At 47.8% G+C, this 23,039-nt stretch overlaps 9 protein-coding genes across 14 annotated transcripts; 3 read left to right on the top strand and 6 right to left on the bottom strand.

Moving 5' to 3' along the window:
• Window positions 1-145: 145 nt before the first annotated feature.
• Window positions 146-2,054, bottom strand: FOIG_05458 (uncharacterized protein). Its single transcript, XM_031204066.1, has 2 exons — window positions 1,597-2,054; window positions 146-1,549 (listed from the first exon to the last, which is right to left on the bottom strand). The coding sequence occupies exons 1-2, from the start codon at window positions 1,964-1,966 to the stop codon at window positions 240-242; spliced, it is 1,680 nt and encodes a 559-aa protein (XP_031065895.1). The 5' UTR covers window positions 1,967-2,054; the 3' UTR covers window positions 146-239.
• Window positions 2,055-2,348: 294 nt separating this feature from the next.
• Window positions 2,349-3,694, bottom strand: FOIG_05457 (uncharacterized protein). The gene has a single exon (XM_031204065.1). It carries the CDS (start codon window positions 3,451-3,453, stop codon window positions 2,626-2,628), a length of 828 nt encoding a protein of 275 aa, XP_031065894.1. The 5' UTR covers window positions 3,454-3,694; the 3' UTR covers window positions 2,349-2,625.
• A 144-nt stretch (window positions 3,695-3,838) lies between these two features.
• FOIG_05456 (uncharacterized protein) lies at window positions 3,839-5,199 on the top strand. The gene is made up of 2 exons (XM_031204064.1): window positions 3,839-4,260; window positions 4,309-5,199. Exons 1-2 carry the CDS (start codon window positions 3,886-3,888, stop codon window positions 5,017-5,019), a joined length of 1,086 nt encoding a protein of 361 aa, XP_031065893.1. The 5' UTR covers window positions 3,839-3,885; the 3' UTR covers window positions 5,020-5,199.
• A 10-nt stretch (window positions 5,200-5,209) lies between these two features.
• Window positions 5,210-6,900, bottom strand: FOIG_05455 (uncharacterized protein; the record flags this gene model as incomplete). Its single annotated transcript, XM_031204063.1, has 7 exons — window positions 5,210-5,317; window positions 5,364-5,507; window positions 5,557-5,701; window positions 5,746-6,152; window positions 6,203-6,272; window positions 6,322-6,708; window positions 6,761-6,900. The coding sequence occupies 7 exons, from the start codon at window positions 6,898-6,900 to the stop codon at window positions 5,210-5,212; spliced, it is 1,401 nt and encodes a 466-aa protein (XP_031065892.1).
• A 536-nt stretch (window positions 6,901-7,436) lies between these two features.
• Window positions 7,437-8,353, top strand: FOIG_05454 (uncharacterized protein; the record flags this gene model as incomplete). Its single annotated transcript, XM_031204062.1, has 2 exons — window positions 7,437-7,702; window positions 7,756-8,353. The coding sequence occupies 2 exons, from the start codon at window positions 7,437-7,439 to the stop codon at window positions 8,351-8,353; spliced, it is 864 nt and encodes a 287-aa protein (XP_031065891.1).
• A 4,514-nt stretch (window positions 8,354-12,867) lies between these two features.
• On the bottom strand, window positions 12,868-14,805 carry FOIG_05453 (uncharacterized protein). 3 transcript variants are annotated; one of them, XM_031204059.1, is made up of 3 exons: window positions 14,481-14,805; window positions 14,138-14,414; window positions 12,868-14,088 (listed from the first exon to the last, which is right to left on the bottom strand). In XM_031204059.1, coding segments are annotated over exons 2-3 (1,005 nt in total). In that variant the 5' UTR covers window positions 14,140-14,414; window positions 14,481-14,805; the 3' UTR covers window positions 12,868-13,085. The 3 variants fall into 3 exon arrangements, with proteins under 3 accessions (XP_031065888.1, XP_031065889.1, XP_031065890.1); XM_031204060.1 differs by having other exon boundaries at window positions 14,138-14,411; XM_031204061.1 differs by lacking the exon at window positions 14,481-14,805 and having other exon boundaries at window positions 14,138-14,448.
• Window positions 14,806-14,862: 57 nt separating this feature from the next.
• On the bottom strand, window positions 14,863-16,590 carry FOIG_05452 (alcohol dehydrogenase (NADP+)). Its single transcript, XM_031204058.1, has 2 exons — window positions 15,901-16,590; window positions 14,863-15,851 (listed from the first exon to the last, which is right to left on the bottom strand). Exons 1-2 carry the CDS (start codon window positions 16,332-16,334, stop codon window positions 15,203-15,205), a joined length of 1,083 nt encoding a protein of 360 aa, XP_031065887.1. The 5' UTR covers window positions 16,335-16,590; the 3' UTR covers window positions 14,863-15,202.
• On the top strand, window positions 15,154-22,823 carry FOIG_05450 (uncharacterized protein). Of its 4 annotated transcripts, XM_031204056.1 has the most exons (4): window positions 15,154-15,860; window positions 15,929-15,962; window positions 16,038-20,987; window positions 21,033-22,662. In XM_031204056.1, exons 3-4 carry the CDS (start codon window positions 19,798-19,800, stop codon window positions 22,021-22,023), a joined length of 2,181 nt encoding a protein of 726 aa, XP_031065885.1. In that variant the 5' UTR covers window positions 15,154-15,860; window positions 15,929-15,962; window positions 16,038-19,797; the 3' UTR covers window positions 22,024-22,662. The 4 variants fall into 4 exon arrangements, with proteins under 4 accessions (XP_031065885.1, XP_031065882.1, XP_031065884.1 ...); XM_031204053.1 differs by having other exon boundaries at window positions 15,154-15,962; window positions 21,033-22,823; XM_031204055.1 differs by having other exon boundaries at window positions 15,929-20,987.
• Window positions 16,597-17,679, bottom strand: FOIG_05451 (uncharacterized protein). The gene has a single exon (XM_031204057.1). The coding sequence runs from the start codon at window positions 17,560-17,562 to the stop codon at window positions 17,062-17,064; it is 501 nt and encodes a 166-aa protein (XP_031065886.1). The 5' UTR covers window positions 17,563-17,679; the 3' UTR covers window positions 16,597-17,061.
• Window positions 22,824-23,039: the final 216 nt, after the last annotated feature.

Below are 23,039 nucleotides of genomic sequence, written 5' to 3'. Positions count from 1 at the left end.
GAGAGATTGCACGTCAGTCGGCGATGAAAAGTCTCCAAGGCTCAAACAACAGGAGTCGCCGTCGTGCAGGCCCTTTGTGCCATTATCGGTGAGATTTTATGGTCGTGCAGACAGTTTTTGGTCACACAAGAGCACAAAACGGGTTGTTCATAGCATCTCAATTTAGGCTCATTAGTTTTTCATAGAGCTATAGTCCATATTCGATTGTGCAAGCCCAAGTCTCCACACATATCAAGTCCTTAGTCAGTGGTGGTAGTACCCTTTCGAGCCTCCCTCTCAGCAACATATGCACGCCACTTCGGGTTCCAGATACAGACAGGAATGCCCAGCAAGAAGATACCACCAAACAATCCAGCCAAGACACCAAAGGCCCATTTATACCCGTGCTCCTCAATCATAGGAGTCAATCCATAGGTAACACCAAAAGAGATGATGTTCTTGGTGCCGACGACAGTGACGAGCGCAGGACCAGGATGCTTGGGAGCAGCCTCAGAAGCAAATGTTGTCGAGATGATGATGACAGCTGTGAATGAGTACTGGAAGATGGTCCAGCCGAGATACGGTCCCCACCACGTTGCACCACCGCCAGCTGTGAAGCCATAGAGGAGAAGCATGCCCACGCCGACAACAGCTGGAGGAGCCATGGTGATGAGGTGATGCTCAGGTTGGTGAATACCGCGGTTTCGACGAGCCATCCAGAGAACGAAGGGATTGGCGAGGAATGTGCAGTAGAGCATGCCCAGAACAGCTCCAACGACTCCGCCAACGTTGATCAAACCGATGTCCTTAGCTTCCCAGTGATAATACTGCATGAGAACTTGGTTGTATGTCAAGGACATGCCAACACCACAGCCAAGAGCGATCGAGGATGTGAGGACCGCGTATAAGATACCGGGTGATGAGAACGACGCGAGCATGTACTTCCAGCTCAGCAGAATGACACGCAACGGCTGAGAAGATGGCTTAGACCAAGGTCGGAGACGCTCAACGTATGCCTTGCGCTCAATATCCTGAGCAGGGTTTCCGGCATTAGGCGGCGTCAATCCCGATCGAGACATCTCCTCCAGATAGGCCTGAGCCTCAGAATCAGGGATGACCTTTGTGACTCCAAACTCATCAGTGATGACAAGCTGGCCATCAAGCGAGGCAGCAGGACGAGTAAACTGTGTCTCAAAGCCAAGCAAGAAAGCAATGATCAAACCGACCCCAACAGTGATGGTGAATACCCAGTAGTACCACCTCCAGCCGAGGTCAGCGTTGATGTATGACGATGCCAGGTTGAGAGAGGATGAAATAGCGTTTTGAACCATCCAGTAGAGACCGAAGATGAAGGCTCGTTCGTGGAGGAATGTCACTTCTGTGAGCATGAGAGGGAGAAGAGACTCGGAAGCGCCTGTTGCGATACCCTGAAGGATGCGTGAGACGAGATGGCCGTAGTAGCTGTTTTGAGTGGCTGCTGCGATGCTGGCGGCGAGAAGAACGACCACGGAGATGAGGAAGATGGGTCGACGGCCGTAAGCAAGCGACAGAGGCAGAATGATGTAGTTTCCTGACCTTGTTAGTGCCACAATAACAGAAAATATTCCAAGAACATACCAAGTCCAATAAACAAGGTCGGTAATGTAATGAGTAACACAACCTGATCCGAACTAAAGCCCTTGGGAATATACATCTCAAAGAAGACGTTCAAGATAGCTCCCAGACCCGAAGCAACTGAGAGTCCCATAACCGAGAACCAACAGCAACAAAAGACCAAGCCGTATTTCTCCCACGGTTTAAAATTTAAAGGATCATTAGGATCCGACGACGGCACGGGAATCTTTCGAATCTCGCCCTGCCTGTTAACAAGAAGAGCGTTTCCTTCAATGTGACCGCCATCGTGGGCTGTGTGTGCCTTTTTCTCGTCTTCGATGTGGTCTGCTGAAGCGATGGTTGCGAGATCTGGGAAATCTGACTTCTCGGCCATTCTGAAGTTGAAGTCGGTGCTGAGACTGGTTTAGAGGCCAAGATTGAGGCTCATTGAGGCTCTTTATGAAGTGGGAGGTTAAAGGGCTTGGCTAGTGTTTCTTACTAAATAAGTCCGTTGATCAGGGGTGTCTAGATGAGTCGTTCCCCCACACTCCCGTTCCGGGGAATCGGTTCGGAAACATATTTTTCGGTTCCTGAGCCGCGTTAGCGTGGGGTTTAAATACAGCATCACTTCATCGACGTGCGCGGTCCTGGTTCTTTGGCTATTAGATAGATTGTAACACACTCATCAAATTGCAACAAACTGGACTTGTTCCGGCTAGCATTCGATGCCCTTAACTCACTTCCTAACTGTCTTGAACCAAGAGTTGAGGTTGTGGACCGAGTGTGGCATCAGTTATGCCATCATAACTGGAACAGAATGATTATAGTCTTGGTTAGCAATCTATAGTTAACACGATCAAGATCTATGCTGTGAAGTTTATTTCCGGCGAATAAACTCAATTGCAGATTTTCGTATAAAACGAACCGAAGTCCGTTGGCAATAAATCCCTGTCCGTTGGTCGAGCCGACTCCTCCACATCCCCGATCTCACCCCGCATCCCCCATATTGCCCCGGATTTCAGTTTGTCAACATCTCAGCTAATGAAAACACCATCAAAGAGGCCCAATTATCTTTGCCCAAAGCTCAAACAACAGCAGTATACACGTGAATGCAGCCAGAGCTTCCGTGACTACTCTGCTGAGAGGCCAATCTTCGCCACGGCTATCGACGCGTCCGAGCATAGGCAAGCCAGTGACAAAGAATATCATGTATCCAAAAGTTCCTACTTTCATCATGCGATCTCTCTTGTCATAGAGAAATACTTCGGAGAGAAGAGGGCTTGCCATGAAGAATGTTTCGCCGAACGCAACGACGTATGAGAGAGCCAGCACCACAAAGATTCGTCCAATACATCCAGGTTGTAATCGACGAATAATCTTCCGCTCTGCAAACGACAAGAAAGTGAAGTAACTCATAAAGTATGCATGCGTGAGCGGATACAAGAACAAAGGAACTTCTCCGCCCGTTCTACCAGCAACAGCAGAGCTGAAATTCAATTTGTTGTTGAACATGTATCGCATGCCCATAAGATCGAAGAAGTAGTGAGAGATGAAGTATGATCCCATGAAGACTATGATCGATACCCATAGGTTGAGCTTCACCCAGTATCTGCGGTACCATGGACGACCACTGGGCTTTGATAAGAGTGCTGGAAGAAGTATCGAGGGCAAGGCAGCAGTGATAGAGAAGAGCATATAATCAACGTCGTTCCAGCTGTTAATTATGCCACTCAACATCACAAATGCCACGGCGGTGACCCAGAAGGGGCTTTGAGCTAGTATCAAACCCTCCGTCCATCTTTTGTCGGCTTCGAGATATTGAGCAGAGATTTGCTTCTTCTTTTTAGGAGATTTTGCCATGACTTGCTTACTATTTTGCATGTCTTTGATTTTCGCTTGAGGTGCAGAAGTATTATAAGAGCCGAGTTGAAGTTGAGAGAATGTCAGCTTTGGATTTAACCGCCAACTCTCGCTGAGCCAATCCGAAGGACTGTTTTTACCCGATATGACCTTACAGTCAGTGCCCAGGCTCGTCTGCTCACATGCCACGCTAATAACGTTATCGAGCACACCAACGCCATGAAGTTATTCCCATTGCTATTTGGCCATTCTGGTGAAGTTTAGTCTTGAAGGTTGACATGTTACATTTGCTTCAAGCTCATGTAACGTTATGTAATACCCATTGTTTCGACCAGGATCTATCGTCTTATATGATGACAAATCCGCCCAACAACACTTCATCCACACAATATATCGTTTCTCGATAACATAATGTTACTCATCAAATAAGGCTTTCAATTCTCTGCTTCTACTATGACCCCTTCCAACGGAATACCAGATACGTACATCACCCGATGGAACACTCACTCGACCCCTATCAATAGCAGGAGTCCCAGCTCTTCAACACGAACAAGAAAATACAACACTTCTTGTGACGGGTGTCGAAAGTCTCGCGTTAAATGCTCAGGAGGCGTTCCTTGCCGTCGGTGTGCGACTTCATCTATTTCATCAACATGTGTCTACAGCCTTTCTCAGCGTCGAGGGAAGAAAAGAGCATGCACAAACAATGTATCATCAGCATCGAACGAGTTCCCGTCATTAGAGATCACACCATCAGATTTTGACATAGGAGCATTCAGTCTGGAGATTTCATCAACCTCGATCGAGTCTCAAAACATAGACCCAGCCGTGAGTAGCCTGCAAGATTTAGCCGAGACCTGTTCCTGATAGAGATAGCTGTTTAATGACGTACTAGGGTTTGAGCAAACCCTTACAGACCAAGATGCAGGAGCCATCTCAGGAACTTCAGGCACTGCAAACTCTCCGTCCCTGACTGAGATTGTGAACGCTCTGGACTCTCCGCCTCCATCCTTTTGTCTCAAGCCCAAAGCAAAGTGTCCCAAAGCATGTTATGCCGACATACACGACATGAGCGGCAGCGTGGATGCTATAACGCAAAGTCCCGGGCAGACGCCACTCGATGAGATACTATCATTATTCCAGCGCATTTTCCACAAATCTGCACAATATCTCGCATGTCAGAATTGCGATACAGGCTGTCTTCGTCATATCAACCTCGTGATGCTTCATCAGCGACAAGTCAACCTTCTTTCCGAACTTGCTGAAGACCCAGGGGACTATCTCAGGAATTACTTGACACAAACTACCCTTGGAAGCTTTCAGACCTCAAAACCGGATGACATTGCGATAAAGCAGTTGATGGTTAGACATGCGACGAGAGATGTTAGAATCTCCGTGGACGCTGATCATAAAAGCGCGACAGGGTTTCAAGAGAGGTATATAGCGGGTACATTGGATTTGAGTGATACGGGCAAGCTTAATGTGAAGTGGCTGGTGGAGGTGTCGGAGAATCTTAGGAGGACGCTTGAATATGTAAGAGTTCTGCTAGAGAAGGATGATTGGGCCACGAAGCTCCTACATTCATAACACCTGGAAAAAGACAGGCAGGGGCTTGATATGCATTCATGTCATTCTTTGGTAATAGTTGGGCTAACCCAAGCGAATTCAGTCAGGGGAAAACCTTCGGGCAACGACCCCTTGTTCTACCAATTCTATGAGTACACTAATCAAAAGACATCTTGGACACCAAAATATCAGAAAGCCTCAAGAGACATTACTAATCAAACTGTACATCGTACTTCTTGCGCAGAGTCTCGCCATAGCGCCAAAACAGAAGAGGTGCGATCGATACTACGATGGCAATGAATCCAAGAAGTGAGTTTCCCTAATAGTTGTCAGTATCAAATGAGGTATATTCATGGCGAACTCACCCATCCATAACCAAGAGCAGAATACAGCGGTAGGCCAGCAATAGGGAGGCATCCGCCGACTATACTACGTATAACACTTGTCGCAGCCAGAGCGCTAGCCGCATAGGTTGTGAAGGCATCGATCATATATATCTGAGTGGGAAGCTACTATATGTCAGTCGTAAGTATAGGTCACGGTGAGACTACAGCTTACAAAAGAGAAGATCAAACCAGCACCAGAGAATCCCGTGAAGATTATAGGAACTATCCAGTGGACCTTATACTCTGCTGTCCAGCCATATACGAACAGCCCAATGGGGAGAAGCGGAATTCCAAGGACGATGGGAAGCAATCGATATCTGAAACACTTAGTGACGTTCGTTGTTTTCGAAGACATACTCACTCAGGCTTAGACTCTCCGTCTTTCTTGGTAAGATGGTCTTGAAGCCAGTCACTCAGCCAGGAGAGAACCACCAATGCAACGATACAGCCTACTCCTACTCCAAGGAAAGCAAGCCCAAGAACATCAATCTTAAACCCGTACTGCTCAGGAAAGATCGTTGAGAACGTGGTAAAGAGAAGATATAGGTAGCCATATATCAGTGCGAGATATAGAGAGAGACCAGTGACGATAGGACTACGGATCAACATTCTCATCGGCCTCATTAGCGCTCGAAATAGTACTTGTCCGACTTTCGGTGCTTCTTTATTAGGAGTCGGGTCGTCTGTGCCCTTGGCTCGTTTTCGCTGGATCGTGGGGTGGTGGGATTCGGTGAGGAAGAGAAATGTCGCGATCGTCATGAATCCCTTCTAAATGCAGAAACATTAGCACTGATTATGGGACATAAAATCGTACTCACAAATATGGCCATGATCCAGAACACCCATCTCCATCCGAGGTCCTTCGCAACGAAGCCACCTATTACAGGTCTATTGGACGGGTCAGTACCTCAATGTTCGGTAAGGAGAGTAAACTTACCCAATGACAGGACCTAAGAAGTAACCAGTGAAGAATATCGACATCACAAAACCTCTTTTCGACAGTTCAATCTGATCAGCAATACTTCCACCCCCGATATTCATAGGGCCAGCACCAAAGCTCCCAGCAATAAACCGAAAGACAATAAACGTTGCAATGTTCGGTGCAAGGGCACTGCCGATCGAAAAGCCAAGGGTGACAACATTAGAGATATTAAGAAGCAATCGACGACCGTAAAGTTCCGAAAGCGGTGACAGAAGTACAGGACCGAACGCGAAGCCTAGAACAAAGATTGATACGACGAGAGATGTCACGGGTGGTCGAGTTTCGTGGAAGTCTTCTTTCAGGAGAGGAACGCCTGGGACGATGACGGATGATTCCAAAGGACTAATATGAAACCGTGAGATGATAAGGATTTTTGATGTTGGAGAGGACTTACGTGATAAAACCCAAGATAGACACAATTCCCAAGTTCAATGATTTCCTCCACAGACTCCAATTTTGAGGATTATCAGGGTCTCGTTCCCAGGGGATCGGGAAGCCTGGTTGTTGCTTTTCAGCGTCTGATTCGGTCGACATTCTTTTGTACAAGAGGGAACTCAGACAAAAGACAGCAATACTGGCATCCTATATAATTTTAATCATTCCTCTCTATATAGTAAATAGAGCCGTCGCGTTTTGTACGAATTTCTAGACAAATCGAAATGTTGCCAAGCAAATCGTAGTTCGCTTTACGAAAATTGCCCGATTAGGAAATCCTGCCACCTCGCTCAGCGACGACCGGCTGAGTTTTTGCGGCTCATTCGGAGTTTAATAAGCTTGTCCAAACGCCAAAATGAGCTTTAGCCAGGGGAAATTAACTGCATATGTCATTCTTGACTTTCAATGTCGGGGAATATCACGATTTAACGTTGACGGTCGGAGATTATGTAACACTCCAACCTTGCTCAGCGATGCTGAGCCCATAATGGTATAAGTGGCTGAATAACACCGAACGAGCTCAATCGTCGAGATATACTATATAAAGCCTTTCACAGTGTACATACATGAAATCGTAACTTCAAACAAGACAGCAAAACACCACATAGCCTTTCATTCATATGTCAAACACCACAATGTCGGGAATTTATACCCAAGTTCAGCTCAGCGACGGAGTTAAACTCAATGTCTGCCTCCTCGGAGCTGAGAACAAGTCGAAGCCCTTGATAATCTCTCTTCATGGCGCTCCGGGGCTCTCGTCACACACCGGCATAAAAGAGGACTTCAAGTTTCTTGCAGACAGGTTCCGTGTTCTCGTGTATGATCTTCGAGGCAGTGGAGGCAGTGAGGTCAAGGGCCCTTTCACCGATGAGCAGTGGGTCTCGGATCTTGAAGAGCTCAGGTAAGTGACCGTTGAGCGTTTACCTCAAGAATCGTGGTTAACAGTCTTTACAGGGCTTGGGCGGGAGACGAAAAGTTTATCCTTGCTGGAGGATCGTACGGTGGCTTCCTTGCGCTGAACTACGCCCTCAACTACCCAAACCGTCTCCTGGCCTTGATCCTTCGTAACACCTGGACATGTGGCCCCCAGGGAACACACCGCGCACTGGCAAATATCCTCCTATCCCACCGCATTAATCCTGATCCCATGCGCCAAGTAAGACTCTGGACCGGCAACGTACGAGGCCAAGAAGACGCAGGACAAGGCATGGCCGAGATTGTCACCATCTACACCCCCGAGAGTAACCCGGCGCCTGAATCATTTGAAGGTGCAAGTACCGAACTTCGTTGGGAGGTTCACAACGCTGCGTTTTCGTGGTCACAGCCTCGTTTTGATGTGAGGTCCAGGTTGATTGAGATCAACGTTCCGACCTTGGTGGTTGTTGGAAGGCTTGACATTATTTGCCCCATTGAAGAGTCTGAGATGATCTGGAGGCATATCAAGGGTAGTGAGCTTGTTGTCTTTGAGAAGTCAGCTCATAATCCTGCTACTGATGAGCCAGAGAAGTATCGAGAGGTTCTCTCGGACTTCCTTGTAAGGCTTAAGTGTTGACTGTGTTGGTAGATCCGATATGTTGATGTTTTTGAGCTTGGAATTGCCATGGACATCAAATTTAGTATTTGTCTTTTGAACAATATAGACCCATGAACTATTAGTTCTGTCGAGACCGAGATCGATCTCCAGCGACGGAGATGGCATCTCACCTCTCGTATTATATCTATATTTTAGTAAAACTGAAGCACGTAGTATCGCTAGCTCTGCTTTGAATGGACAGCAAAACTGTCTTCCCAGCTGTACGGGTAGCCCGATGAAGCCTGGCACCAATTTTCGTCCGCCTTCGGTTGTAGTCACACATATACCTTCAATCGATGACAACTACTCAGCCGTCGAGATTCTACAGTAGATCTGCTTGAAGATGTGCAGCCCAATACTACTTGTCTTGTGTACCAATGCCTCGACTTGCAGCCTTTCAGCGCTATTTTTACTAACGCGCTCCATTCGAAGACCCCATCTTTTCATTACACTATGTCGACAAGCCAATTTCATCGATGCATAATGCAAGAGTATACAGCAAACTTCCACCCCCAGAATATCCATATTTCCTAGTGGTTTGGCAGAGTGTTGCGGTCACTGGCGGGTTGTGGGAGAGGTGATGCATATCTGTACGATAGGGGCTATCGGCATCAATCTACTACTTCAAGTCAACATTAGGTCAATCAACAGTAGGGCATGCTCGCAAAATCTTGTAGCTGGCAATGTTTATTATATTGTTAGCATTATTTGTATGTGCTAAGCTGGTGCCCGCCCCTCGCAACCTATAGACAACCACCAATAACTCATTCGTCCTCATCCTCATCATCACGCCAGAGTGGCTGAGGGAATACATCGCCATGCTTTAGAAACTCTCCGCATTTTTGTTGGATCGATCTCCTGGCTGAGTTGTGTATCGAGTTGGGTGAATGCTCCATCGTTTCCCGGTAAGAGTACATATCTGGCACTGTGGACGCTTCCGGAAAGTCAAGAACCCCTGAGAACTTGTTCAACGACTTCATGAGCCATTCTTCATCAAGACTCAAGTCGTATGTAGAGATTTATCTTATTCTAGCCTCCTTCACATGCTTTCCAAGTTCCGGATTCTCAGAAAGAGTCCTACAGAATAAGAACTCTGCTTTTGGATGAGTTTAGAAGTAGCCAAAATGATGATGCAGTACCTTCTGTGCGATATATCCCCATCTCTTGCAGATGAAGGAGAGATTGAAGATCGTCTGGCGACGTTCTTTGGCCGCAGGAGGAGGTGCTATCTCGCCTGTACAGCCTACGTCCGGCCAATCTTTATAAAGCTTTTGACAATGACATATGCTCTCGCAGATGAGAAATATAATCTCCCGTTGGAGGTTCTGTATCTGCATGTTGTTTGAACGATTGCTTTGCAATATATGATAATTGGCGGTTTTGTGAGTTTTAAGAGCTTGAGTCGAGCGAGGTTGTACCCGGGAGGAAATCGGGGCCTTTTATAGTCCAAAGATGAGCTGAATGACTGGAAGGTGCGAATAATTTCTCACAGCCAGCTACTATTTCTCATTCAAGGCTCTTCTCTTGTATCACTGTAATAGTGACCGCATTATCAGCATGTGCTGATTGTCGTCAGGAAGCACAGTCGGAGTGTGCCTCCTCTAGGAACTAGCAGTCAACCGATTGCCAGCGGTTTGTTTAGGTTGTGACTATCTTTTTTAAGCATTCTCAAATAAACTTGGTAGCATACTAGCTTTATTAAAAAGACCTACTCCATTTACAGGTTGGTAGGCTACCATCCGTTTGCTAAGTAATAACATCAATGACTCCTCTCTAAGTCTCACACTTGACAAATGACAATCAGGCGATTCGAGAGCAATTTATTTGTCTTTTATGAGGCTGAGCTGTTGTTGAAAGCTTTCATGGTATACTAATCCTACACGATATGTGCCACAGAGCCCTCCAAGGCTCCTTAAACCACCTCAGTATCAGAAGTCATAGACCAAGCTCACGTTTATCTCTCCCCTCTCAAGAAACAGAGCGCATTTCTGTCTTAATTTCTCACAAGAAGGATCCTCCGAGAGTACCGGCGGGTCTGGTGTCCCTTCCGGAGGAAAGCTTAGATGAACATTTATCTGGACAGTTTTCAGTATTTGATCCTCAGGGCTTTCGGGACAATTGGATAGAATGTATGTAGCGACTGAGGTAGATAGCCCCTTCATGTCTTCACGTTCAATTTCGAATGTTATGGTTGAGATTGCAGGGTGGAATACAGCTACCCAAGCCTGTTCATGTAGCATTAACTCGTTTTCTGTTCTCTCACAGATGGGTTCTGTTGCGATACGTAGCCGAGTAACATTTTCAAGGATTCTTGCCGCTGTAAAATGGCGTGCTTTTTATTGCGTCAGTACTGTCGCTTCTGTCAAAGTATCCTTCTTTTTGGTAAAGATTTCACAAATATCTTGAGCTGTGGCTGGGTTTGGTTCTTCTGTATGTCTTCGCATGTAGCTGGAAACTTTAAGGGGCCCCGTGGCAGACACCAAAAGTTGCAGTACTTTCCGGCCCAAACACACGTCTTTCAGATGAAGAGTAGGTATATTGTTGAGCTGTAAAGGACTCTTCATCGTTTGGCGAGTTGGGTTTCCAACTATCAGGATCTCAAAACCCTTGAATATTTGACAACAATCCACCACCAGCTGTATCTGAGAGATCGACTGGATCAGACAGAGGATGAGCGTCCTGATAGTGGGGCCCTTCTAACATGGTAACCTTGATGACATTACGAGGAAAAGTATTCAGATGACTGCTGGATGGTTTCTTGAATTGCTGCATCAGATGGTCGAGATTTTGAGTATCCATTTGAAGATCTTCGATACTTGGTACTTGAAGCAAGATGATTGGTATAATAAACGCTGACCACGCTCCGATGCTCAAAGTTGAAGGGCGTCGGGGGGAGGTTTAGAATGTCCGAGAATTTGTCTAAGGACTTGAGTAGCCAAAGCATCATCCTCCTGGTCGAGATCCCAATCCAGCTGAGGAACGTACTTCAGGTAAATCCGCTTGACAAAGCGACCTAGTTCTGGCTTTTCTCAAATGGTCCTGCAAAATCTGATATCGCTTCTCTCAGGAAGCCATTAGGATGGTAGAGCACTCGCTGTGCTATATTACTCCATCTTTTGCAGAGTGAACAAAGGTTTGAAAGCGTAATTTGTCTGCTCTTGCAATCGGGTGAGTCGATATGTCGGAACGTGGCATATGTTCTCGTGTCTATATAACAGTGTAGACAAAGGTCTTCACAAATTAGGTATATGAGCTCGGCAGGCAAGTCCTAGAGGTTCCTGTCGTTTGTTTTACAATGATGGGATATAAGATAGTGTCGGTGAGATGGATGATTTGTTTGACAAGATTGAGCTAGGAGAACTTGGTTGGGAGAAATTTCCGGCCTTTTATAGTCCAGGGATGAGGTGATTCACTGGAGATGCGAACAATCTGTCACAGGCGTGTATGCTGTTCTGATTCAAGGCTCGGTCTTATGCTACCAAGAAGGTACGCAGTGGATGCTTAGGGCATCTATCGGTCCTCGGTCAGTAAGCTTATTTACCATGGGCCACTACTGTGTCCAACAATTAGTCACCAAATGTCAGATTCGCCATTCAGCGAACTTGGGGGTTAGTGAATATGTACTCAGAATTTTGCTACCTCATTGCCGCTCCAGGAAGGTGATACAATGCTATAGTGTCACATCAATCTCTTTCTTAATCAGGGTCTGGTTTTGTTGACATTATCAAGTGAACAACATCTATCGTAAACATTGCCTGGAACGTCTGTGACCTTGTCTACTGATGCCTCCTGATCTGATAGTACTGAGATTCCCTTGCAATGTAGCACTGACGGTAGCTTGTAACAAACTGCAACTCCGAATCTTGGCACTCTGGACTTCGACCACATAGCTGACCCCTGTGTAGATACAGTTTTGTGTGTGCGTTTTTGTGTTGTATGCAGAGTTTCGGACCTAAGCTAGATGTCAGAACATTTCAGGGCATTGTCATAAATGCTCAACAAGCCATCTTGGACAAAAGCTTTTGCTAAACGCAAAGTTCCTGCTGGACTTACCCAGGTCTTTTGTTGCTTGTGATTGAGGGCTTGAGCTTTCCTACTTCTGTTTGTAAAGCTATAGTTCAACAAGTGGTACTGGTCCTTGGATATATTGATGGATGGGTAAGATCAGTCTGGATAATTATGAAGAAGGGGGACCTTGGGAGGACTCGCGACGAGACTTTAGAGGCTGGAAAAAACAAGCTTTGATATAAGATTAAATGTTGTTGATCTGGGTCTGCATGTGATTTTTTTTGAAACACTACCTATGTGACAAATTTTGTTCTTCGGCTCATAACTGTAGCATTTGATGTTATCCCCTGATTTGCCGATTACTGTTTGACTTTGCAAAATATCTGTCTCAGAGCACTGATGTGGCTTGTAAGAACTTTTTTACCCCTGGATCCATTCAGCTTGGGGGAACTCAAAAATCAAAATTGAGGATGTCTCGCCGCTGGGTCCACCGAACATGTATGTAAATAATTGAGGGAATTAATTTTGAGTATGTAAATACTTGCTGTTGAGAGCCTGGCATATGCTCTTACAATCAACGATGTTGAATATCTGAGAAACAGTAACAATCCCTATACGCCCGTGTAAAGCAAACGCCCATCCTTCCAAAAACACATCTATCCAGCTCATTTACAGTCTGGTCATCCTAGGGTATCACAACTTTTCACCTCCTGTCAAAAACATCCCGAACCTCAACAACGCCATCCATCCTTCCAAGGACCAGAACCTTAGCATCCTCATCAAAAGCCCCAGACATAACCATCTCCTCCGTAGCCTCATCGTACATAATCGTTCCCGTCGCAACATCCATTATGTCGAACCCATCTTCAGTTCTGCAGAGCATGTATCGGCAGTCGGGTGAGATCGCAAGGGGCCATCCCTCAACAGGGCGCACTGCGTTGAGGTTATAAGACGTCAAGTCGTTGGCAGAGGGGATCCAGATGTGAACGTTTGTTCCCCAGACTGAAACGATGCGTCGACCATCGGGGCTGACTGCTAGAGCGCGGGGGTTGCTTGAGCCGTCGATCTCGAGACGGCGAATTGTCTTGCAAGTCTTGGTGTTGGTGATGCGCAGCGTTCCGTCGCGTGAGATGGTGACGAGGCTCTGGTCGGGGAGGAAAGCAGCGTGAGTAACTGCGTCGATGTGGCTCAGAACCTTTCCGACTCGGACTCCGTTCTTCACATCCCAAACTCCAATGCGATTCCTCGCTTCACCGACTGCGATGAGTCTCCCATCACGGCTCCAAGCAATTGGCTCACCCTTAGCCTCCTTGAGTTCGCAAGCCGTCTTTCCACTAACATAGTCCCTCAGGAAGACAGTGCTAGAGTGGTGAAAGTCGAAGCCTCCTGTAAACTGAACGGTCCAGTCCCTAATAGTCGCCAACTTCGAGCCATTGGGTGAGAAGACAGCGCGTGAGCCACTTGTCTTGGAGTAGCCGCTCTGAGTCTTGATGTCAAAGACGTCGATCCAGGATTGAGAGGTTTGCGCAGCTGTGTAGATTGCGAAGACAGCTGAGGTTGAAGGGGAGATGCCTACTGAGGCGATCTCTGCCTTGCTACAGGAGCGGCTGAAGCGACGTGTGATGTCCATGAGTGATGTTTGGACTCTGGCACCTGAAGTCTGAGATCTTGATGGTGAAGATGAAGGAGATGCAGATGATTGTCCCCTGTGGTGTCGTTAGTCGTGAGCTCGAGGCTGAAAGGGGCTGGACTTACATGATGATGATGATGATGGACAGTCAATAGAGAGTGTAGAAATGTGGAGAAGGTACTAAAAGTTTTGTGAAAAATATTGATATGATTGTATTGTTTGTAGTATTGTTTTGTAGAGTGTAGTTTGAAGGTATCGCCAACTTCCAAAAAACCGGCGATCACCTTGATCTTTAAACAAACCGCGAAGCCCACCACGATGACTCCTCCCTGCATCTAAACACACCGAATCTTACAGATTGCTAATCACATCCCTCGATTTGGCGAGACTCAAAAGCGACTGCTAACAAAAGGCGTTAGAAAATTTCACATTATTCTCAGCATGTAGTGAAAAAGGCTGAAGACATACAGCGGTAGGGGTGAGTCACTAGTAACACCCGCCGGTCTCCGCTGGAGATACGCGGAGGAGAATTCGGCGTGGCAGAATTAGGGATAGCGCTGATGACATGGGTGCCGGCGTCGTTATTTTTGGACGTGAAGAGGGAATTGGAGGTTGTAAGAATGAGACTCAGCGGGTTCATGATAGCCCGCATCTTGGCATTGCATGCAATGACTCTGAAGATCAATTACTCTTACTAACAGCTAATCACTCCAATTGCCCGCTTGCAGCTCATCTTCACAGCTCTTGATCTTCATTGTGATGTGAAAAGGTGAGATGGAGACCCCCACAACCCCATGAGTTGCGATGCGGGGAGTATAAGTGAAAATGGTCTAGCCTTCTGAACCAAACACTCCAAAACCAGACTGCGCGATGGTCCATTAGAAAGCAGAAATGGAATCATTGATTATGAAATCATTGCTTTGTAAATACTCGCTATTCAGCTCATGAGCTAAAGTTACAATCGTGTCCGATCACGGAGACAGACAATGGATAGATTTCATCATATTCAATTCATCATTTCATTCAGGCATGATCACACTGATCATACCAGACTTATTCGTCATTTCGACCCATCAAGGTGTCTTTGATGCGCGCCAACAAGAGCATTCAGCTCCACCATTAACTCATTCATAACTCCCAATGCTACTCCCAACAAACTCCTTCTTTTTATTTTTGGCAATACCACTCGCTTAAGCACCGAATGCCTCCTCATAGTTGGTCATGCAAGATCGGTAGCGAACAGAGCTCGTCCTCAGAGCCTCCATAGCCTGCTGAAGACCCTCCTTGGAGATAGGAATCTCCTCAATCCACGACTTGATGCCCTTGTCAGCAGCGAGCTGCAACATCTCGAGCATCTCACGTCGGCTACCCAAGTGCGATGTTCCGATGTAGCAACCGTTGGTGATGAAGTCCTGGTTGCGGATGGAGATACCATCACCACCGGGAAGACCAACGGAGTTCCAGTGGCCGTGCACATCGAGAAGGCTCAGGTACTCACTGAGAGCGAATCCCTCGAAAGAAGTGGCGGTGTTGATGATGATGTCGAAGGACATCTTGTGGCCCTCGGTCCAGTCCTTCTCACCAGTGGCCAAGAAGCCATCGGCGCCCATCTTGCGGGCATCGGCCTCCTTGGCTCGTGAACGAGAGATGGCCCAGACTTCAGCGCCAAGGGCCTTGGCGAAGAGAACACCGTAGTGGCCAAGACCACCGATACCAACAATACCGACCTTCTTGCCGGGTCCGGCGCCGAGACGCTTCAGTGGGCTGTATACGGTGATACCGGCGCAGAGCATGGGAGCAGCTTGGGTGCTGGACAGGGCTTCGGGGATGGGGTAGACCCTACGAATTGTAAGTCAATGGGGTCGATTGGGTGGACAAGTGAACTCACCAGTACTCATGCACTCTGCTGTGAGAAGAATAACCACCCTGGGTCTTGAAACCAGTATCGAGGTAATCAGCGCCATAAGCGTCGATCTGGTGCTTACAGTAGGTCTCGTTGTCATTCTTGCACTGACGGCACTCAAGACACGACCAAACCTGGGCACCAGCACCGACACGGTCGCCGACCTTTGCGAGAGTGACCTTATCACCAACACGAAGAACCTTGCCAACAACCTCGTGGCCTACAGCGAGAGGATAAGGGCAACCGCCCCAGTCGCCGCTGATGGTGTGACGATCACTGGCGCAGACACCACAGCACTCGATCTTGATGTCGACATCGTACTCGCCAAAGGGACGGGGCTCAAACGAGTTCTTCTGGAAATCAGTCCAGTGCTCGGCGCTGGGGGACTGAAAGCCCTGGAACTTGTCGGGAACAGACATGATGATGATGAACGATACAAGGGTAGTGTGAGTATTGAGATGACGAGAAAGAGAGAGCAAAGCAATTGAGAACAAGTCAATTGGGGTTTCTCTTCCTTTATAAAGCTCATCTCATGACGACGAGCCGACCAAATACCCCCACTCGTCGAAACCACCTCAGAGCTCACCCCTCATCGCGTTGACTACTGTATCCGTTACGTGTGAGGGGCATTTTTTTCTACTACGACCCCTCCATCATGAAGGATCATCTGATTCGAGTAAGCGACGCGGTTTGGGGGGAGGAATTGAAGTGTCGCATTTCGAGATTGGGGGTTTCGGGACGCTATGCCCGAATTGCAGACAGGCGACATGCGATAGCCGATAGCCGATGTGGCCATGTCATTGGCTGAGGGGTCATCATGACTCTTGACATGAAGCTCGGATTATCGTGGGCCGGCGGAGTCTGAATTCCTCCACCAAGAATCGTGGGGGATGAGGTAGCATGAGAGGAGCTGCATTGGCGATCTGTGAGGAGTTGGCTCGCGATGTGTTTTATAGTTCCATTTGTCCTGATGGGGGTATCCTTTCATACGGCATCATATGTTCTAGACCTTGCTATATCATGTCTTGTCAAGGCGTAGTCAAGTTATATCCAAATCATTCCTCCTCATGACCACAAAATTCGGGTACTCCAAACCGAAATCTCGCATCCCCAAATACCGAACCTCGCTATAACCGTCCGAAAAGCTCACTGCTTCTTCCAATCCTTCTTCTTCAAAGCCCTCGACTCTCCCAGTCCAATACCCATCAAAAAGCTCAGTCTCATAGTCATCCCAAGATACACAAACGGCACATTCCCCCAATCACTAGCATTCCACGCCATGACATCCCAATAAATCCTCGGCCCAAGCTCACTCATCGAAAACAAGTGTCCCAGATCCGCAATAAGTAGTACAAGCAGGACCGTCCTCCAAACCCGCAAATCCGCTGTAGATCGCAGAACGAGCGCTTCGTTGAGCGCAAAGAAGAAGAACATATTGGCGAGCTGCGACATAGCTACAGATGTAGCCTTTGGTGTTTCTGCTGGTGCTGAAGATACGTGAAGGAGAGATAGGTAGGTGTCTTGGCGGAAGTGAGTGTAGAAAGCGCCGGTGAGGGCAGAGATGGGTTCAAGAATGAGGAAGAAGATGCGGTAGATGGGATGGATGCGGAAAGCCACTTGGGCAGACCTTGGAGTTGGAGTGGCCATGATGAAGGTGAGTTGATGCGATCACGGAAGGTGAATTGTGTCTCTGATATGTTGCTACGTGGTGATAATGAACAAGCTCTCAAAAACTTCAGTATGGATCCTTGACACGGGAAAAACTTGATCCACTGTCTTCCCCACGACAGCCCTGCAGCATTAAGCTTTGGAAGGGCTGCATCCTGAGACAAAGGTGAAGATTGCTGGAATTGAGATGCAATATTGGATATTTTAGCATGAGACCTACCGATCCCAACAATTTGCGACTTATAGCACTTGTCTTCGAAGGCCGTTCTTGAACCAGGGTGTTCCGTAGGGTAGCCATGACGTCCAGACTCAGGACACTTCGACCAAATTGTCGAGGTCTAGACCTTCAAGACTTAAAGCTTCAGGCTGAAGTCAATTCGAGCTTACAGAAATCCAGATCAACCCATATGGAGAATTTCCCAGCCGTGGCTGACTGGTTCCAAGGAACCGGTATCGGACTGTCCGGTTCACCAATTGTAAGCCAAACCCAAGTTCTTCTCAGCGACTTGTCGATCCCTTCCTCAACTCAGTCAGATTTTTCGTTCTACGGGTTTCAGGGACTGATGTACGCAAATCTTTTTGCAAACAGTTTCGGGCTGTGAACCGTCCACTCACAAAGGGGAAATGCTGTTACTGTTCGGAGTAACAAAACGGCAGAATAAGGGTCTTCAGCCCCTGTGGATGAGATCAGTCAGTGAGCCCAGCTAAATCCGGGGTTGCTTTGGGGGATTAGCTTGTTTGGGGTGTTGATCCAGACCCCTGGATGACCTGGGCGCATTGAGTGTTGCACTGCGTGGGTTCTCGAAGTAACGCTGTTGTTGTGGTGAATCAATGTTGCACAGCCATTGGCCGTTAGAGGTCTCGTCAATAGGGATTAACGGCCTTGATATGAAGGCCCAACATTGCTGCTACGTTATAATCACAGTTATTGCGGCATCGTTGCATCAGTCAGTGCCTGCAAATTTCTCTACTGAAAAGATTCAGCCCCGGAAATAAGAATACGGAAAGTTTGCATCGCCACTATTAAGTGTCTTTGGCCCCGTTTGGTAGGGTTGGCTGAGGAGTGGCTTGATGGAGGGGCGGCTAGCGACAGGTGCTACTGCTACCGTATTCAGGGGACCTCACCGCTACAGATTAAAAAAGCAAAGAGTTTTACGGAGTACCGTCATAATCTTTAGCCTCGTCAACAAGTAACTTCTTTCTTCAACTACGTTGTATGAGCTTGTTCAGACCGGACCGAGGAAGTGAATCGCGGGCTCCGAGAAAACTGGAACCATACGATCCACCTCCGCTCGATAAATCAAGAATCGTTGTCCTTCCCGCATTCCAAGACTCCTTCTGGGGCAGCGCTAGCTCACAAGTGCATGTCATCGTGTACTGTAGATGGCGTTAAGCATGACTTGGGACCAGTCGCCTTACATCACCGCCAAGGGTCGTTCAGTATCGTGACTCGGCCTATGGAGCACTAGCTTTTGTTAAGAGATACTTTTGATCTCTTCCCTTTTCTAGACGACACCCTCTCCTTCTTTTATTCCCCTGATCACCGTTCTTCTGACTCGTCTTGTTGTGCTGTGCTGTACAGTACATCCTGTGAAAACCTAATCAGGGACCCCCTGTTTTCCAGATCCCTTCAGTGGCAGTTCAGTTTGCCCTTTAAATTCAAGCCCCCCCTGTCTTCCGCCGACTTTACCGGGATTGCTAATCGCAACGGTTTTTTCTGAAGAAGCCTGCTCTTCCTCCCTCACATCCATCTTCCATTCCTTTTTTACTCCTTTTCTGTTGTTCTTTTCTGCTTTTCTGTTGGGATCAGCACAGAGCGTATAACGAGTACTAAAATACCCTCTGAAACCTCCGTCCTTTTTTTCTTTTTGAATTGTTTGCTTCGTGTACCGTTGCCACCCAACACCGAACGACCAACGACAGGAACGGGCCCAAATCAAGGTTCCGCGAAACTTAAAGAAGGCCTGAGACCGCCTCTGCGACCAGGCCATACCGACCGCCCGATCGTAAACAACAACGACAGAGGTCAAACCCTACGACGAGCGCATTCATTTAGCTCGTTGCTCCTCACTGCTCGACTATCCGGTCAACTCGACATTCCTTCACATTCATCGTCGTTCGATTATTTGCATTTCCAGCTCTGATAGTTCCAGCACAGCCCGCTTTGATACACGTTCCTTTCTCTAGTTCGACAGTTTTGCTACCACCTCGATTATGACCAAGCGCATTTTCCCCATCAACGACTGGGCTCCTGCTCAAGAGGTCATGATGGAATCTCCCTCCGAATCTTCGTCCTTGGGCGTCTCGACGCCTGCCCAGACCGCGAACACCACTCTCCGCCCTGAAGCAGTCGCCATGCACACAGCTGCCCCCCCTCGAAACCGCAGCATGAGCCTTTCTATGCCCTGGCGACGACCTAAATCATTTGCTTTTGGTCATGACCATTCTCATTCGCAGCATCTTTCTCGGCATTTTAACGATCTCGCTGTTGACGATACCGAAGACGAGTTCCACGAACTGAACAGCGCCCATCACGAGACCCAGCACCAACACCACTTCCACACTCCAGGTGCCAAGCAGATCAAAGGCATGTTTCGCCGCGCTTCACTCTCGATCAATCGAATGGTTCATCGACGACCTTCGATTGCTGAAGATGTCGAACAACCCGAAACTGGTAGACCTACTACTTCATACAACAATGCGCACTCGACTTGGAGCCGTCTTCGACAAGCAACTGTTCGTCGTTCACGATCAATCTATGGATTCGACCTGAAGCATGACCAAAACGCCTACAACTATGAGAACTCTTCACATCTCCCGATTCCCGGTTTCCGTGGCGAGCCACCCGTCATTCCCAGCAACTCTGGAGCTGCTGCTAAGGCCTCAGCTGCTATGCAGAATGAATACCTCGCCCGTCAAGGCCTCTATAACATGTGGTTGAATCCTAGCACCAACGACGAGAGCAACGATCGTGAGAGCGGAATCGGAATTACAGTGACACTTCCTGGAGTCGAGAGTGAGACTGAGATAGAGCAAAATGCTGCTATTAGCACGATCGACTTTATCTCCAGACTTCCTGCAGAGCTCGCTATTCATGTCCTCGCAAACCTCGACGCTTCAGCACTCACCAAGGCCAGCGTGGTTTGCAAGAACTGGAACAAGATAGTTAGTAACCAGCACATCTGGCGTGAGTCTTGTCTTCGCGAGACTACTGCCACTTATGCTACAAGTGAGCCCGTTGCGCCTGGAAGTGGTCTTGGAGTTCCTGCTATTTCACCGGCGAATGACTGGAAGGACATTTACCGTGTCAAGCAGGAGTTGAGCCAGCGATGGAAGACTGGCAAGGCCAGACCTGTCTACCTGAATGGACACAAGGATAGCATCTACTGCCTTCAGTTCGACGAGTAAGTTATTCGGTCCTTTTACAAGTGATTTACTAACCTGAGAAGGCACAAAATCATTACTGGTTCCCGCGACAAGACGATTCGGGTTTGGGATATGCATACCCTTGAATGCACCCTCATTATTGGACCACCCGAGGTCATCGCCGAACCCGACATGCTCATTGACGAGGATGGCAACCCTACTCATTTCGCTTCAGGATCCTCCGACAACGAGAGGTCAAACTTCTCTATGCCTCGCAGTACATCATTCCCTACACATCACATGGCCTCTATTCTGTGCCTGCAGTATGACGACGAGATCCTGGTCACTGGATCTTCCGACTCTACCTGCATCGTTTACGACGTACGCGCAGGATACCGTCCTATTCGCCGACTCCGACACCACACCGCAGCTGTTCTCGATCTTGCCTTTGACGACAAGCATATCGTCACATGCAGCAAGGACTTCAGCATCTGTGTCTGGGATCGCCACACCGGCGACTTGATCAAGCAGCTTCGGGGACACAGCGGACCTGTTAACGCAGTACAGATGCGGGGCAACACCATCGTGTCTTGTTCGGGAGATTTCCGCGTCAAGTTGTGGAACATTGAAACAGGCAAAAATATTCGTGAGTTCACGGGGCACACCAAGGGGCTTGCTTGCTCCCAATTCTCCGAAGATGGCCGATACATTGCATCTGCTGGTAACGACAAAGTTATCCGCATCTGGGATGCCAACACTGGCGAGTGTCTCCGTGAGATGCGCGCCCACGAGAACCTGGTTCGCAGTCTGCACATAGATAGTGTGAGCGGCCGACTGGTCTCTGGAAGCTACGACACCGACATCAAGGTGTGGGATATGGAGACTGGACACCAGCTGCTCGACTTTCCCAAGTGGCACGCAAGCTGGGTTTTGAGTGCGAAGAGTGATTACCGTCGCATTGTCAGCACAGGACAGGACCCCAAGATTTTGATAATGGATTTTGGTGCTGATGTTGATGGTATTGAGAATATCGAGAGTGCCAGGCCTCTTCGGATCGAGGGAGGGTTTATCTGAGCCCCGAGCATGCGACGGAACAATACGATTGGGCGGATACTAATATGCCAGACGAACACGATTGAACTGGCTTTACGACTTTATGACATGGAAGGGTTTGCTAGACTGATTTAAGATGTAAGGCAGCATTAGGGCATGTTGGATGGACATGGACATGGACATGGTGCATGCGTGCAACCTCACGGAGCACATTTGAGATCCGGCGATGGATCTGTCGCTCATGAGGATTACTCGCCAATAGCGTTGATGAGCGATCTGGATCACATAGACTGCGTCTGGAGTTTATGTAAACGAATTTACTTATTTACTGCTTTCGAGTCTTCGGGTCCTCGAGTCTCTGACATTGTGCTTCGTTTCACGACGAACGGTGAATTAATTTGTTTAAGTGGTTACAGGGTTCAAGGCCGGTGCGTGAAACAAGGGAGTCCGAGATCCACGGGAACGCGCATCGATATCGAAATGCGGGATGAAAAAAGGATGCGGAGTGAAACACATAGCGTGTGATGAATAAACGTAGATCATGTGAAGGGAATGGTTCAGAAACAGATTGCATGAACACGCACCCTGAATTAATATATTTCATGTCTGCATGTTCACAGTTCACCTGACTTTGATGGTCTATCCTGTGCTATATCGGGTAGGTGGTATAGATTTAGAGTAATTGTTGTACCACATGCAGGCAACCGTTGACCTTAAATGCGACTCTATTCTCAGATTGATGTGCATTGTGAGGTGGTGGATTGGGCTGGAATGCACTTCATGGCGTGGCGGGATGTGGGGAGAGGTGTTTTGAAACAGGGGACCACAAGGGGACTTGTTGGCTGTGATGGCTTCAAAGCCACCTTGATTCAATATTTGCGTAGATCAATGGCATTAATTCAATATCGATAGCTCCAAAACTTGCTTTTTAACACTTTCATGCTCGGTATTGACTCTGAATGGCTTCATAACCGCCACTATACAGCGAAAGCCAAGGAATAGATGAGACCCCTACTGTAAATCCCTTTAATTAGCAT

The sequence above is a fragment of the Fusarium odoratissimum genome, assembly GCF_000260195.1.
Source record: "Fusarium odoratissimum NRRL 54006 unplaced genomic scaffold supercont1.7, whole genome shotgun sequence".
NCBI classification, from domain to species: Eukaryota; Fungi; Ascomycota; class Sordariomycetes; order Hypocreales; family Nectriaceae; genus Fusarium; species Fusarium odoratissimum.
This window is presented reverse-complemented; position numbering and strand designations above follow the sequence as displayed.

Excerpts from the sequence above, each read along its gene's own strand:
- FOIG_05458 (XM_031204066.1), bottom strand. The coding sequence starts at position 1,966 with ATGGCCGAGAAGTCAGATTTCCCAGATCTCGCAACCATCGCTTCAGCA. Across the intron at positions 1,550-1,596 it reads GACCTTGTTTATTGGACTTG|GAAACTACATCATTCTGCCT; the intron begins GTATGTTCTTGG and ends TAACAAGGTCAG.
- FOIG_05457 (XM_031204065.1), bottom strand. The coding sequence starts at position 3,453 with ATGCAAAATAGTAAGCAAGTCATGGCAAAATCTCCTAAAAAGAAGAAG.
- FOIG_05456 (XM_031204064.1), top strand. The coding sequence starts at position 3,886 with ATGACCCCTTCCAACGGAATACCAGATACGTACATCACCCGATGGAAC. Across the intron at positions 4,261-4,308 it reads CTCAAAACATAGACCCAGCC|CTGTTTAATGACGTACTAGG; the intron begins GTGAGTAGCCTG and ends TGATAGAGATAG.
- FOIG_05452 (XM_031204058.1), bottom strand. The coding sequence starts at position 16,334 with ATGTCTGTTCCCGACAAGTTCCAGGGCTTTCAGTCCCCCAGCGCCGAG. Across the intron at positions 15,852-15,900 it reads AGCAGAGTGCATGAGTACTG|GGTCTACCCCATCCCCGAAG; the intron begins GTGAGTTCACTT and ends TACAATTCGTAG.
- FOIG_05451 (XM_031204057.1), bottom strand. The coding sequence starts at position 17,562 with ATGGCCACTCCAACTCCAAGGTCTGCCCAAGTGGCTTTCCGCATCCAT.
- FOIG_05450 (XM_031204053.1), top strand. The coding sequence starts at position 19,798 with ATGACCAAGCGCATTTTCCCCATCAACGACTGGGCTCCTGCTCAAGAG. Across the intron at positions 20,988-21,032 it reads TACTGCCTTCAGTTCGACGA|GCACAAAATCATTACTGGTT; the intron begins GTAAGTTATTCG and ends TAACCTGAGAAG.